General features: G+C 35.4%; 3 protein-coding genes across 3 annotated transcripts in view; all 3 read right to left on the bottom strand.

Annotated features, from left to right (window-relative positions):
* Window positions 1-1,351: 1,351 nt before the first annotated feature.
* Window positions 1,352-5,797, bottom strand: LOC137631618 (mucin-2-like). Its single transcript, XM_068363483.1, has 2 exons — window positions 5,704-5,797; window positions 1,352-3,857 (listed from the first exon to the last, which is right to left on the bottom strand). Exons 1-2 carry the CDS (start codon window positions 5,731-5,733, stop codon window positions 1,620-1,622), a joined length of 2,268 nt encoding a protein of 755 aa, XP_068219584.1. The 5' UTR covers window positions 5,734-5,797; the 3' UTR covers window positions 1,352-1,619.
* A 6,066-nt stretch (window positions 5,798-11,863) lies between these two features.
* On the bottom strand, window positions 11,864-12,644 carry LOC137631617 (integumentary mucin A.1-like). The gene has a single exon (XM_068363482.1). It carries the CDS (start codon window positions 12,642-12,644, stop codon window positions 11,898-11,900), a length of 747 nt encoding a protein of 248 aa, XP_068219583.1. The 3' UTR covers window positions 11,864-11,897.
* An 85-nt stretch (window positions 12,645-12,729) lies between these two features.
* LOC137631616 (integumentary mucin C.1-like) overlaps window positions 12,730-14,151 on the bottom strand; it is a 3,863-nt gene continuing 2,441 nt past the window's right edge. Inside the window, exon 2 of the mRNA XM_068363481.1 lies at window positions 12,730-14,151. This exon is cut by the window's right edge and continues 444 nt beyond it. Within this exon, the coding sequence (XP_068219582.1) occupies window positions 12,730-14,151 (1,422 nt within the window).

The raw sequence follows: 14,151 nt of genomic DNA, 5'->3' as shown, positions 1-14,151 counted from the left end.
AAAATGACAGGATTTGATTGGTTTTATTGAAAGTAACAGCTTAGCCTAGCCTCTGTCATCAACGAATTTCAATGCATAAACTACAGTGTCGTTCACAATCCATCTTTGTAAACCAAGCAAGGATTAATAAAGCGGTCTAGGCATTGCATAAAGTTTTACAACTGGTTTATTAACAAATTGTGTTCACAAAGTAAAATAGATGCATAAGCAAAATCCATTTATTGATTTAGTTTTTGTCTATACTGCTGTGGCCATTAACAAAATTATCTAATGCACTATTACAAAAGTACCTATTAAGTTTCATATAATTACCCTTCAGGTTTCAAAGCAATATATAAAACACATAAGATGAACACCTGGATCGAGGTGGGAAGAATATTAGCCCTTGAATCGAGGTGGGGAAGAAAAATCTGGAAATAGACGCAGCTGGGGGAAAATCTGTGCCTAAATCTACTTTGGTAAATATCAGGATATTGATCGAGATTGAGATGAAAAATCCGAAAGTAGATTGTTATAGTGAAGATAATTAATGTCCTTAATTGAGATGGCGAAGAAAAATCCTTTCCTGGAACGACAGGGGGAAGAAATATCCTTTCATGGAACGAGATGGGGAAGGAAAATCCTTTCCGGGAACGAGATGGGGAAGAGAAATTCTTTCCTGGAACGAGATGGGGAAGAAAAATCCTTTTCTAGAACAAGATGGGAAAGATATATCCTTTCCTGGAACGAGATGGGGAAGAACAATCCTTTTCTGGAACGAGATGCGGAAGAAAAATCCTTTCCTGGACCGAGATGGGGAAGAAAAATCCTTTCCTGGACCGAGATGGGGAAGAAAAATCCTTTTTCGGAACGAGATGGGGAAGAAAAATATTTTTTTTTCGAAAAAGATGGGGAGGAAGAATCCTATTCTAGAACAAAATATAAAAGAAAATTTGGAACCAGGATGGGGAAAAGGAAATGAAAAGTGAATGGATGGAGTTTTGAATGAAATTAGACTCGGGAATGAACACAAATTAGGCAGTGAATCGAGACGGGGGAAAATAAAAAGGCCCAAGATCAATATGGGAAGACAAATTTAGTCCCCTTTTAAGACCAGGAAGAGAAAATCAGGAACTAGACCGAAAGGGGATTAAATTAGGTCTTAGATCCAGATGGGGAAAATCGAGATCTTGATCGAGATAAGAATAATAATCAGAAATTGGAACGAGATAAGTAAGACAAAGTATATGTGATTAGTATTTATTGAAAAATGTTAGGTTTCACAAAAATACTATAAAAGCAATAAAAAGTAGAATAATAATAATAATAATAATAATAATAATAATAATAATAATAATAATAATAATAATGTTATAATAGTTATCAATATCAATTATGATGATGAATATTGTGTTTATGGTGCCGATTGAAATACAAACATAAGAACAATAGATCTACTACTACTACTACTACTACTACTACTACTACTATGAATAATAATAAAAATCTTATGTTAAATATCAGCTTGCAGGAAAGTTAAAATATTAAGATTAAGGATCATTCAAGAAGGCCTCTACAAAACAGCATTATGGAAATCGACATTAAGAATGAAACCACTATCAAGCCGCTATGTAATCTCATCAGTTATAGCAATTTCCATTGTAAGCATTCCCATTATTGTGAAGAGACTCGGGATAATACGGGCAATTGGTAAATCCCACGCAACATGGATAACTTTCTACAGGGTTGAAATCCATACTTCCCTCACATGACTTTAGCTTCCCCTCCTCACCTTCGGCGGTACAAGAATAATATTCTTTGTAGCAATAATTGCATTTTGTAAAGTTTCCTTTTTTAGGACAAAGAAAACTATCCCGGCAATCTGAGCTTGTAGTTGGTACGTTTGAAGTGAGAGTCGAAGAAGGTGTTGTGTGTTCTAATGGTTTTGTGGGAGACACTGTTGTAGTAGGTGTGGTAGTTGTAGGTTTGAAAGTAGATGGTGAAGTATTTGTAATTAATGTGGATGATGTTAATTTTCCAGTTGTAAGAGTAGTAAGAGTACTGGTAGTAGAAAGAGTAGTAGTTGTTGCATGCGAAGTAACTGTCGTGGTTTTTGGTGTTGGTTCTGGTGTTTTTGTGGTAGAAGCTGTAGGAACAGCTGTTATAGTTATAGGTTCAGATGTAGTTGGTGGCGTTGTAACTTTAGTAGTAATGGATGATGAAGAAGGTATATTTGAAGTGAGAGTCGAAGAGGGTGTTGTTGTGTGTTCTAATGGTTTTGTGGGGGACATTGTTGTAGTAGGTGTGGTAGTTGTAGGTTTAAAAGTAGATGGTGAAGTATTTGTAATGAATGTGGATGATGTAATAATAGGTGCTTTGGATGATGTAAATTGTCCGGTTGTACGAGTAGTAAGGGTACTGGTAGTAGAATGAGTTGTGGATGTTGCATGCGAAGTAACTGTCGTGGTTTTGGGTGATGGTTCTGGTGTTTTTGTGGTAGAAGCTGTGGGAACAGCTGTTATAGTTATAGGTTCAGATGTAGTTGGTGGTGTTGTAACTTTAGTAGTAATAAATGATGAAGAAGGAGCAGTACTAGATTTCACAGTCGATGTTGTAGAAGTGGTAGGAGCATGTGTAGTTGTTATTAAGGTTCTACCAGTAGATACAGTTACTGGTGCAGTTGAAGTTATAGTAGGAGTAGATGAAATAACACTGGGAGTAGCTGATGATGTTGGCGTAGTGCTTGTAGAAACTGTGGTAGTAAGTGTAGTGGTGGATGTGGTGGCCTTTGATGGGGTAGTAGGTGGTGTAGGGACAGGAGGATCAGTTGGTGGAGGATGGTAAGGACAGTTAAATGCTGATATGCATTTTGGATATTCTGGATCAGTGTTAAAGACCAATTTTCCATCACAGCTTTTAACAATACCTTTCTCCCCTTTGGCCTCACAATGAAAATATTCTTTGTAACAATAAATACATTTTGGAAAATCTCCTCCTTCACTGCAAGTAAAGCTATCCCAACATTCAGGAGTTGCCGTTGGTACACTTGAAGTGAAAGGGATTGTGGTTGAAGGTACATTTGTACCTGATGGTGTTGTAGGACTTGTAGTACTAATTGATGAAGTAGAAGGTTTCTTTGGTGTTGTAGTAATGGATATAGTAGTTGTGGTTGTAGTAGTTGTAGCTGTGGTCTTAGGTGTGGTAGTAGTGGTCGTTGTCGTAGGCGTAGTAGTAGTTGTGGTCGTGGTCGTAGGTGTAGTAGTAGTTGTGGTGGTTTTAGTTGTAGTTTTAGTGGTTGGCAAAGTCCACGGAGGATGGTACGGACAGTTATCTATCAAAATACAGCTTGCATAGAGTGGGTCAGGGTTAAATACTTTCCCCGAGGCACATCTTTTTTCCAATGGCAACGCACCAGGTTTTTCACAGTAGAAATACCTTGGATCACAATTGACACATTTCGCAACAAAGGGTTCACTTCCACATGTGATTGTATCCACACATTTTGAGTCAGGCGTCACAACCTCTGTAGTCTTAGTTATAGGAGGTTTAGCAGTTGTGGGTGCAGTCCATGGAGGATGGTATGGGCAGTTATCACTTAAGATGCACTTTGCATAGAGTGGGTCAGTGTTGAAGAGTTTTCCAGAGGGACACTTCATTTCCACTGGCGAAGCCCCGGGTTTTTCACAGTAGAAATACCTTGGATCGCAGGTACTGCATTTAGCAATGAAGGGTTCACTTTTGCAGATTACTGTGTCAACACAATCGGTGTTTCGTAGTTCACTGGAAAGGAGGTCCCATTTTGATAAAAGTGACAATTTCTCCAGCGGTGGCAGTCTTCCTTTGTTATAATGGCCGGTAACTAAAGTGCTGAGCAGTGTCTGCGTGTAAGGTAAAAGAAATTGCATAGTTAGAATAATGAATTGATAGCTAGATTCATTGTCAGTGTCAAGGTGCAATATCCATAAAAGAGTTGCCCCCGAAAGTGGACTTTTGTAACCAAAACATGTTTTCAAGTGTTGTACCAATTAAAATTCTGGACGTGAACTGTCGAGGGGATCTTTTAAGAAATTTGAACTGGATAGTAACAGGAAAACTATTAATAGCAGTCTTACCATTCTAAAGGAAAGCCACTTAGAAATATGAAATGTTTATGAAACATGGATGGGAGATTATGATTTGAATTGTGAAAATTAAGAATACAAGGTTCTTGTGAAAAATATAGCTATCTGCAGATACCAAAATACTAATTTGATGAAAACAAATTGTCTCTGATATTACTTGTAATGTTTATCCCCAATGCTACTAAGGACGGCAATAGTCACCAAATGATGGCACTATGTGGCAAATGAGGATCATGTTTAAACATAAGTGTTCACTTGTATAAGATATTGATATCTCAGCAAAATAAAAACTATACAATTGGGTATTTTGAGTATACGCATTGAAACATTATTGAAATAAATAGTAGTACAGCAAATTAGTATAAAAATGGTTGAAGTTGCTTAGAGAGGATTGATAAATATCATAGGTCAGCAAATATCGAGTCACATAGAAGACAATAACCTTGTTGTATATATCATAATTAGTCAAATGTAAATGGGTAAAAAACAATTGAAAAAGCTCGCAAGTTAATATGAAGTAGGGGAAACAAGAAATTGGTAAAAATCAATCAAAAACAAGAATTTTGGGAATAATGAAAGCTTTATGATAAAGGCCAATCAAGGAACACTTAAATAAGGATATCTAGAAATTCACTGGCCTAGGACTAGGTGGGTGATTCTGAGATGCTTCAGAGTGCTGATTGTAAAGAAGTAGAGTTGATCAATGTTGGAATAAATGATACACATTAATCCAAGATTTAGAGGGAAAATGTTGGTGATTATGCACGATATGTAATTAGAAAACTGAAAAAAATAAGAATTTGTAAGGTAATATCATAAGAATTAGGCTCACGGCTTTTGGACAGGAAGCAATGGGGTCGAAGACAACATACTTATGTTGACGTTTGGTAACATATATAACAGAGGAATAAAGATAGTAAAAAACTGTAAATTGCATAAGGAAATCGAATAGATTTTCTATCAAGAAGTTATGGTTACTTGAACGGATGACGCCAAAGTGCGTCATCTGATCCTCAGAGGGTAAATGAATAACGTGAAAAAATTACAAGTGTTAAGGCAACGAAAAGGTATTTTTATATATATGTATATATACATACACATCTATATATATATATATATATATACATATATATATATATATATATATATATATATATATATATATATATATATATATATATATGTATATATATATACTGTATATATATATATATATATATATATATATATATATATATATATATATATATATATATATATATATATATATATACGTGATGTATATATATACATACATATATGTATGTGTGTATATATATATATTTTTATATATTTATGATATATATATATATATATATATATATATATATATATATATATATATATATATATATATATATATCCCTTGGACGATTATGTTACTTGATCTTTCACATATATGGGGAATAAAACTTTTGAAAATAGAATAAAAAAGTAATGACGATAAATATGATGAAAATATAATCAGGTTAATCAAAGTCATACCGTAGAGTACATGCAACGAAAAGAAAAACACACAACCACACGCAAATAAAACACCAAACCAACTGGAGAAGCAACTGACCAGAAAAATAAATAGGCTTTGGACTTCCATGGTTGGTTAAAATCGGGTTTGTCTGTTCAATCACTAGTTTCGAACCAACGCTGCAACCTTTTATACAGAGACGACAAACCAAATGCATTAACATTGCACAAGGTCAGCAGATAATGCTTTCCATTGTCTCTGCTATCTCAAGATCAAGTACGCAGTATATTCTTCTATTATTTCATATTTCTATTGATAATTTGATACTGGATGAGATAGGGAATTCCTGGCTGAACTATTCCCACTAAAATCAAATGATGAATAAGCCTCATATAACATAGTAGAGATCTATCGAGTTAAAAAACAGACAGCGATTAAACGGTAGTAACTAGGTAAATACTAACATACTAATGAACTAATTACGAAAGCATAAGCTAGAAAATAGGTTATTTATCATTTTATTATTTTTTTTTTTTGCACATTTAAAAGAGGATCTATTGCCTTCTGGACTGCATTCTCTAAAGCTTTTCATAGTCAATAAGTAAACTACGGGTTTCCTTAGTCTATTACCAGAATTCTGGTGTCATTTGGGAAAAAAAAATAATTCATTCAGAAATACTTAAAGAATACACATGTCACCTGAAAACAGATGATGTGTTTCTAGAGAACTAGGACCAATATCTTTATCAATATTGTCACTAGCCACTACCATGTCTTACCGTTCCTGCCATGCATCTCTAACATAAATTTTGATTGCTGGCATAAAAAATGTTGCACAAAGCATGGTATCACTTTGGAAGTTTATTCGGTGCAGCTTCTTATAACTATTTTCTTAAAAACTGTCGAAAATTCCACACAGTACTGATATGAACATAGAATTGATAATTGGAAGTGTGTGACTATAATAAAGATCGCTGCTGTATTTGGAGCCATCCTTAAAAACAAAAGTCTATTCTGCATGTTCCTCAAGATGTTACATCAAGTTTGAACGCATTTCCATACATCATTAATGCTAATTAAATATTTGCATATTGATAATTCAAGCGCTTTCCAGGGCGGGGTTACTAAATTCTTAAAATCCATCTGTGATAAAGTATCAATTCTGAATATAATGTCTCTTGTATCTGAAATGGTTAGGCAATGATTTGAGACCTATTGAATTTCTTCTTCCTAACCTTAACATAAATATGTCACCACTGCATTTTGATATCCTCATTGCCAATTCTTTTTAGAAATTTTCTTGTTATTGAAAATTTTTGACAATTATAGTATATCTTTCTAGAATACCACATCGTTATTACTATCACTATCATTGCTACTAGCTAAGCTAGAACCTTAGTTGAAAAAGAAGGATGCCATAGGCCCAAGGGCTCTAACAAGGAAAATCGCTCAGCGAGGGAAGGCAATAAGGAAACATATAGAATAGTGTACGTAAGTGTACCGTCAAGCAAGAGAACTCTAACCTAAGGCAGTAGAAGACCATGGCATAGAGATAATGGTACTATTTATGATTAGAGACCAATGGTATGATTTTGAAGTGTCCTTCTCCTAGATGAGCTGCTCACCATAGCTAAAGAGTCTTTTCTACCCTTACTAAGGGAAAAGTAGCCTCTGAATAATTACAGCGTAGGCGTAGGCTAAGGAAAAATGAGCCATAACCAGAGAGGCACCCAATGTAGTACTATCTGGCTAGCCAAAGGACTCAACAACTCTAGCGTTTGTATCTCAATGGGTACCGATTCTAACAAGTCACATAGTTTTCAAAAACTTTATTTTACTTGTGACTAAATTATGCAATGATTTTTCAGTTTTTCTTTTTTTTTATTGAAGTGTTAGAACGTTCAAAGTTCTAACTGGGAACTTATGTTTTCCTGTAAAATAGACACAAATCCGACTTTATAATTCAAATGTTAAATAGTATTAAGTTTTCTCTGTTATATCTCTTATATAGTTTATTTTTATATCTGAATTTCCTTTTTGCAATCAAAGAGCAGTTTCATGTCCTCTTGCAATGGTATCGTATGACCCTGGAGTTCTGCTGTAATAATTTAAAGAATTCTATTATTAATAGCAAATAGACTCTCTAGCAGGATTAGCAAAGCCTTTTCCATCTTTATGCTTAAGGAGCTATCCAATAATTCTCAAAGGAATCATCTTATTGAGACTTTAGGGTTGTAGTGGCCGATGTGGGAACGTCCCTGACTGGTGATCGCCAGACTGGGGTTCGAGTCCCGCTCAAACTCGTTAGTTCCTGTGGTCGCTGCAACCTCACTATCCTTGTGAGCTAAGGTTAGGGTGTTTAGTAGAGCCTATAGGTCTATCTGCTGAATCATCAGGTGCCATCAACTGACCCCCATTGGTCCTAGCTTAGATGGAGAGGGGCTTGGTCCCTGATCATATATGTATATGGCTAGTCTCTAGGGCATTGTCCTGCTCGATAGGGCAATGTCACTGCCCCTTGCCCCTGCCATTCATGAGCGGCCTTCAAGCCTTTAATTGATTTTTCAGCCCATGAGTTTTTGTCCTAATGAAAATATCTCTTATCGGATTTCACTTTACTTTGAATATTTTAATATTTCACAAGAAATGCGTAAGTTAGAATGACTTGCAATGCATTTCAGAGCTTTTGTATGACAAAAATTGGGTAATAAATGGCTAGGACATGATGTGAAAAGAACCAGTGAGATGGAAATTATAGCCCCAACCTCAGTGACAGCATCAGAATTGGAACAATTTGTATCCAGATACAAACCTTTCTCATGTTTTCACATAATTTCAAAAAAGTCAATAAACACTATTACCCCTTATTTTTTGTTTTGTTTTGTTTATTATTTTGAATGTTGACATAACTATATCGATGAAAAAAAAAGAAAAAAAAAAGAAAAAAAAAAGTCAAGTATTTAAACAGCAGATACAGCGATGCTTTTAATTTACGTCGGTTTTCAATTTTCTAGAGCTATGGGTTTAGTTTCTAGAATATGTAAAACGCACAGTAACTGCATGACTAGCTAAGGATCCCGAAAAGCTCTGGATTGTATTTTAGTCTTAATTTGACAAAGGCAGACTATAAAGTCCACCAAAATAAACTTGGCAAAATATCATTCGAAAAGATATCGATGAATACTTATTTCACAATATGTGGATTTACAGTTTTTTAGGGTGGTATCTTAAAGCCTGCATATCTGCTGCTTTAAAAATCTTAGTAGTATGAAGAGGCTATAGCTTTACCTATGATATCCAGGAAGCGGTATAAAAACAAAAGCAATCAGAGATTTCAGACCTCCGCCAATGAATATTGCCAACGTTTTACTCAAGTCTAAGGACAAAGTACTTATGTTTTCATATGCTGACCATAGATGAATCCACTTTAACACTTAACCAAAGTCTACGGGCAGCGCAACCCGCTCCCCTTTCATATGCTTACTGTAGATGGTGAAAAATGCTATGTTGATCAAGAATAGGGAACTTGATCCGGATCGTCTCCAAAATATAATGGGGTCGTCCATGACCTAAGATTTATCTTTGGAGAAAATTTCGTCAAAATCCGTCGAGTAGTTTTGACGTAATCCTGTACAAAGACAGGCACACAGACAAATAGATGAATAAACCATTCGATTTCATAACCTTCTTGGCGGAGGTAATAAAGGCCACTACAAATACGGTACACTGTACAGAAAGTCTTCTCTGCTACCAATGACGACACAAAATGGAACTCCCTCTTTTTGCTATTTTGTTAAACCTAATTGAGTCTGGAATCACTGATGTTTCCAATAAGCTTCTGGTAATTTGTCCTTTTCCGTTGGCAGTCAGGAGAGCCTATTAATTTTCTTACCTCAGTGCGATGTCTTGCATCTGCTCTCACTCTAAATGAAATGTCAAAATAATACTCTGATGGAATGGTTCCCCATATGGAGGACTCTATATAATACTAGAGTATGCGACCCGTCAAAAAAAAAATAAAAAAATAACGGCAAAATATTTAGATAAATATGCATAAGCATACGTACACACACAGATTCAACCCTTCCCACCCCTCCCACTTTCCTAACTACAACCTGACAGTTTCGGCAATTCGTGGGAGATTGTGGTTTCCAAGTGTACCAATCGGGGTACCCCCTCTCACCAGGGTATGGCTATTTCCTCTCTCCTACCGGAGGAAGAGGGAGAGACCGAATAGTCATGTATTTTTCAATATACATACATGTATATATATATATATATATATATATATATATATATATATATATATATATATATATATATATAATACACTGTAAAGTATATACACAAACCCACACGCCAACACACACATACATATATATATATATATATATATATATATATATATATATATATATATATACATATATTTATATATATATATATATATATATATATATATATATATATATATATATATATATATATATATATATATATATATATCTATATATATATATATATATACATATATATATACACACAGTGTATAGCCATGAAGACATGAACACTTTTTTGTGTATTTTAACACTATCATTTCCTAACCGGAGACGATAGTTTGTTGGTGGCCATATTCCGATATATTGCATCAACTTGTGTAATTTTAGGGAAACCATATTCAGTGTAAGAATTATCTAGTAACTGGAAATTAACAATTAGATTTCTAAAAAAATGTAGGTTTTTTTTCATCGATAAGTATTCGTCTGCAGATATTTCATCTCCCCTATATAATATAGCCCTCTATTATATAGGGGAGATGAAATATCTGCAGACGAATACTTATCGATGAAAAAAACCTAAATTTTTTTAGAAATCTAATTGTTAATTTCCAGTTACTAGATAATTCTTACACTGAATATGGTTTCCCTAAAATTACACAAGTTGATGCAATATATCGGAATATGGCCACCAACAAACTATCGTCTCCGGTTAGGAAATGATAGTGTTAAAATACACAAAAAAGTGTTCATTGGCTATTTGATCTATAGGTAGTAAGTTGGCCAAGGTACCACCCACCCATTGAGATACTACTGCTAGAGAATTATTGAGTCCTTTGACAGTGCTTCATTGGCTACCTCTCTGGTTATGGCTCATTTTTCCTTTGCCTACACTTACATCTAATAGACTGGTATATTCTTTACATATTCTCCTCTTTCCCCTATACACCTGACAACACCAAGATAACCGAGATATTCTTCTTCAATTAAGTGATCAACTACTGCACTGTAACTGTTAAGTGGCTACTTTCCTCTTGGTAAGGATAGAAGAGTCTCCTCAGCTATGGTATGCAGCTCTCCAAGGAAGACACTCCAAAGTCAAACTATTGTTCTTTAGTCTTTGGAGGTGTCACGGTCTCTGTAAAATGGTTTACCAGAGTCTTGGTTTTAGTTTTCTTACTTGAAGGTACACTCAGGCACACTATTTCCTTATTTCCTTTCCCCACTGGGATATTTTCCCTCTTGTAGCCTTTGAACTTATAGCATCCTGCTTTTCAAACTAGGGTAGTTCTTAACTACCACTACTACTACTACTAATAATAATGTGAGGTACTGGCCGAATATTAGGCTACATATTGTTGCTCACTTAACTTAATGGATTCAGCCTTACCAAATAAAATCAAGTGATAAGTATCATAATAATCAATATTGAATACATGAACATTCTTTAACCTATTAATTACTGCCATTCAAAATTTTGCACAAAACGGACTATGGATTCAACTTTTAATTCTCATAACACAAAACGAGGTTCTGATGTTCCTTGTTATTTCTATAATAACTGTTAATGCTTTAAAAAACTTGCAGATAAACTATTTAAAAACAAACATATCTTTGGAAAGGTAAAATGATATAAAATACAGTTTTTATTGATTTTTTGTTTAAAGGTATTATATTAGCAATAAGAATAAGTGAAATGATAAAGACAATGATAATAATGATAATGATTGTAATAAGATTATCAATACAAATGGTAATACAGTAATCATTAATTATGAGATGGATTATGATAACCCTTATAATTATGATGCTAAGTTTATGGTAAAAGTAACAACAGAATTGATAATAATAATAATAATAATAATAATAATAATAATATCAAAGACTATGATAATATTAGCTTACTGAAAAGTTAAAAGAGGAAGATTAGGAATCATTAAATAATGCCTTTATAAAACCACATATTGGAAATTTACAATAAGAAGGAAACCACTATTAAGCCCATAGGTAATCTCATCAGTTATAGCAATTCCCATTGTAAGCATTCCCATTATTGTAAAGAGACTTTGGATAATAAGGGCAATGGGTAAATGTCACGCAACATGGATACCTTTCCTCCACAGGGTTGAAGACCTTACTTCCCTCACATGACTTTAGCTTCCCCTCCTCACCTTCGGCGGTACAAGAATAATATTCTTTGTAGCAATAATCGCATTTTGTAAAGTTTCCTTCTTTAGGAAAATGAAAACCATCCCTGCAATCAGAGCTTGTAGTTGGTACGTTTGAAGTGAGAGTCGAAGAGTCTGTTGTTGTGTGTTCTAATGGTTTTGTGGGAGACACTGTTGTAGTAGGTGTGGTCGTTGTAGGTTTGAAAGTAGAAGGTGAAGTATTTGTAATTAATGTGGATGATGTTAATTTTCCAGTTGTAAGAGTAGTGAGAGCACTGGTAGTAGAATGAGTAGTAGTTGTTACATGAGAAGTAACTGTCGTGGTTTTGGGTGATGGTTCTGGTGTTTTTGTGGTAGAAGCTGTGGGAACAGCTGTTATAGTTATAGGTTCAGATGTAGTTGGTGGCGTTGTAACTTTAGTAGTAATAAATGATGAAGAAGGAGCAGTACTAGATATCATAGTCGATGTTGTAGAAGTAGTAGGAGCATGTGTAGTTGTTATTACGGTTCTACCAGTAGATACAGTTACTGGTGTAGTAGAAGATATAGTAGGAGTAGATGAAACAATACTGGGAGTAGTTGATGATGTTGGCATAGTGCTTGTAGAAACTGTGGTAGTAAGTGTAGTGGTGGATGTGGTGGCCTTTGATGGGGTAGTAGGTGGTGTAAGGACAGGAGGATCACTTGGTGGGAGGGTAAGGGCAGTTAAATGGTGTTATGCATTGTGGATATTCTGGGTCAGTGTTAAAGACCCATTTTCCATCACAGTTTTTGATAGTACCTGGCGCTCCTTTGGCATTACAGTGAAAATATTCTTTGTAGCAATAATTGCATTTTGTAAAATTTCCTCCACTAGGACAAAGGAAGCTATCCCGGCAATCAGAGCTTGTAGTTGGTACGTTTGAAGTGAGAGTCGAAGAGGGTGTTGTTGTGTGTTCTAATGGTTTTGTGGGAGACACTGTTGTAGTAGGTGTGGTCGTTGTAGGTTTGAAAGTAGATGGTGAAGTATTTGTAATGAATGTGGATGATGTAATAATAGGTGCTTTGGAAGATGTTAGCTGTCCGGTTGTACGAGTAGTAAGAGTACTGGTAATAGAACTAGTAGTAGTTGTTGCTTGCGAAGTAACTGTCGTGGTTTTGGGTGATGGATCTGGTGTTTTTGTGGTAGAAGCTGTGGGAACAGCTGTCATAGTTATAGGTTCAGATGTAGTTGGTGGCGTTGTAACTTTAGTAGTAATGGATGATGAAGAAGGAGCAGCACTAGATTTCACAGTCGATGTTGTAGAAGTGGTAGGAGCATGTGTAGTTGTTATTACGGTGCTACCAGTAGATACAGTTACTGGTGCGGTAGAAGTTATAGTAGGAGTAGATGAAATAACACTGGGAGTAGCTGAAGATGTTGGCGTAGTGCTCGTAGAAACTGTGGTAGTAAGTGTAGTGGTGGATGTGGTGGCCTTTGATGGGGTAGTAGGTGGTGTAGGGACAGGAGGATCAGTTGGTGGAGGATGGTAAGGACAGTTCATTGGTGAAATGCATTTTGGATATTCTGGGTCAGTGTTAAAGACCAATTTTCCATCACAGCTTTTAACAATACCTTTCTCCCCTTTGGCCTCACAATGAAAATATTCTTTGTAACAATAAATACATTTTGGAAAATCTCCTCCTTCACTGCAAGTAAAGCTATCCCAACATTCAGGAGTTGCCGTTGGTACACTTGAAGTGAAAGGGATTGTGGTTGAAGGTACATTTGTACCTGATGGTGTTGTAGGACTTGTAGTACTAATTGATGAAGTAGAAGGTTTCTTTGGTGTTGTAGTAATGGATATAGTAGTTGTGGTTGTAGTAGTTGTAGCTGTGGGCTTAGGTGTGGTAGTAGTGGTCGTTGTCGTAGGCGTAGTAGTAGTTGTGGTCGTGGTCGTAGGTGTAGTAGTAGTTGTGGTGGTTTTAGTTGTAGTTTTAGTGGTTGGCAAAGTCCACGGAGGATGGTACGGACAGTTATCTATCAAAATACAGCTTGCATAGAGTGGGTCAGGGTTAAATACTTTCCCCGAGGCACATCTTTTTTCCAATGGCAACGCACCAGGTTTTTCACAGTAGAAATA

The sequence above is a fragment of the Palaemon carinicauda genome, chromosome 40, assembly GCF_036898095.1.
Source record: "Palaemon carinicauda isolate YSFRI2023 chromosome 40, ASM3689809v2, whole genome shotgun sequence".
Lineage (NCBI taxonomy): Eukaryota > Metazoa > Arthropoda > Malacostraca > Decapoda > Palaemonidae > Palaemon > Palaemon carinicauda.
This window is presented reverse-complemented; position numbering and strand designations above follow the sequence as displayed.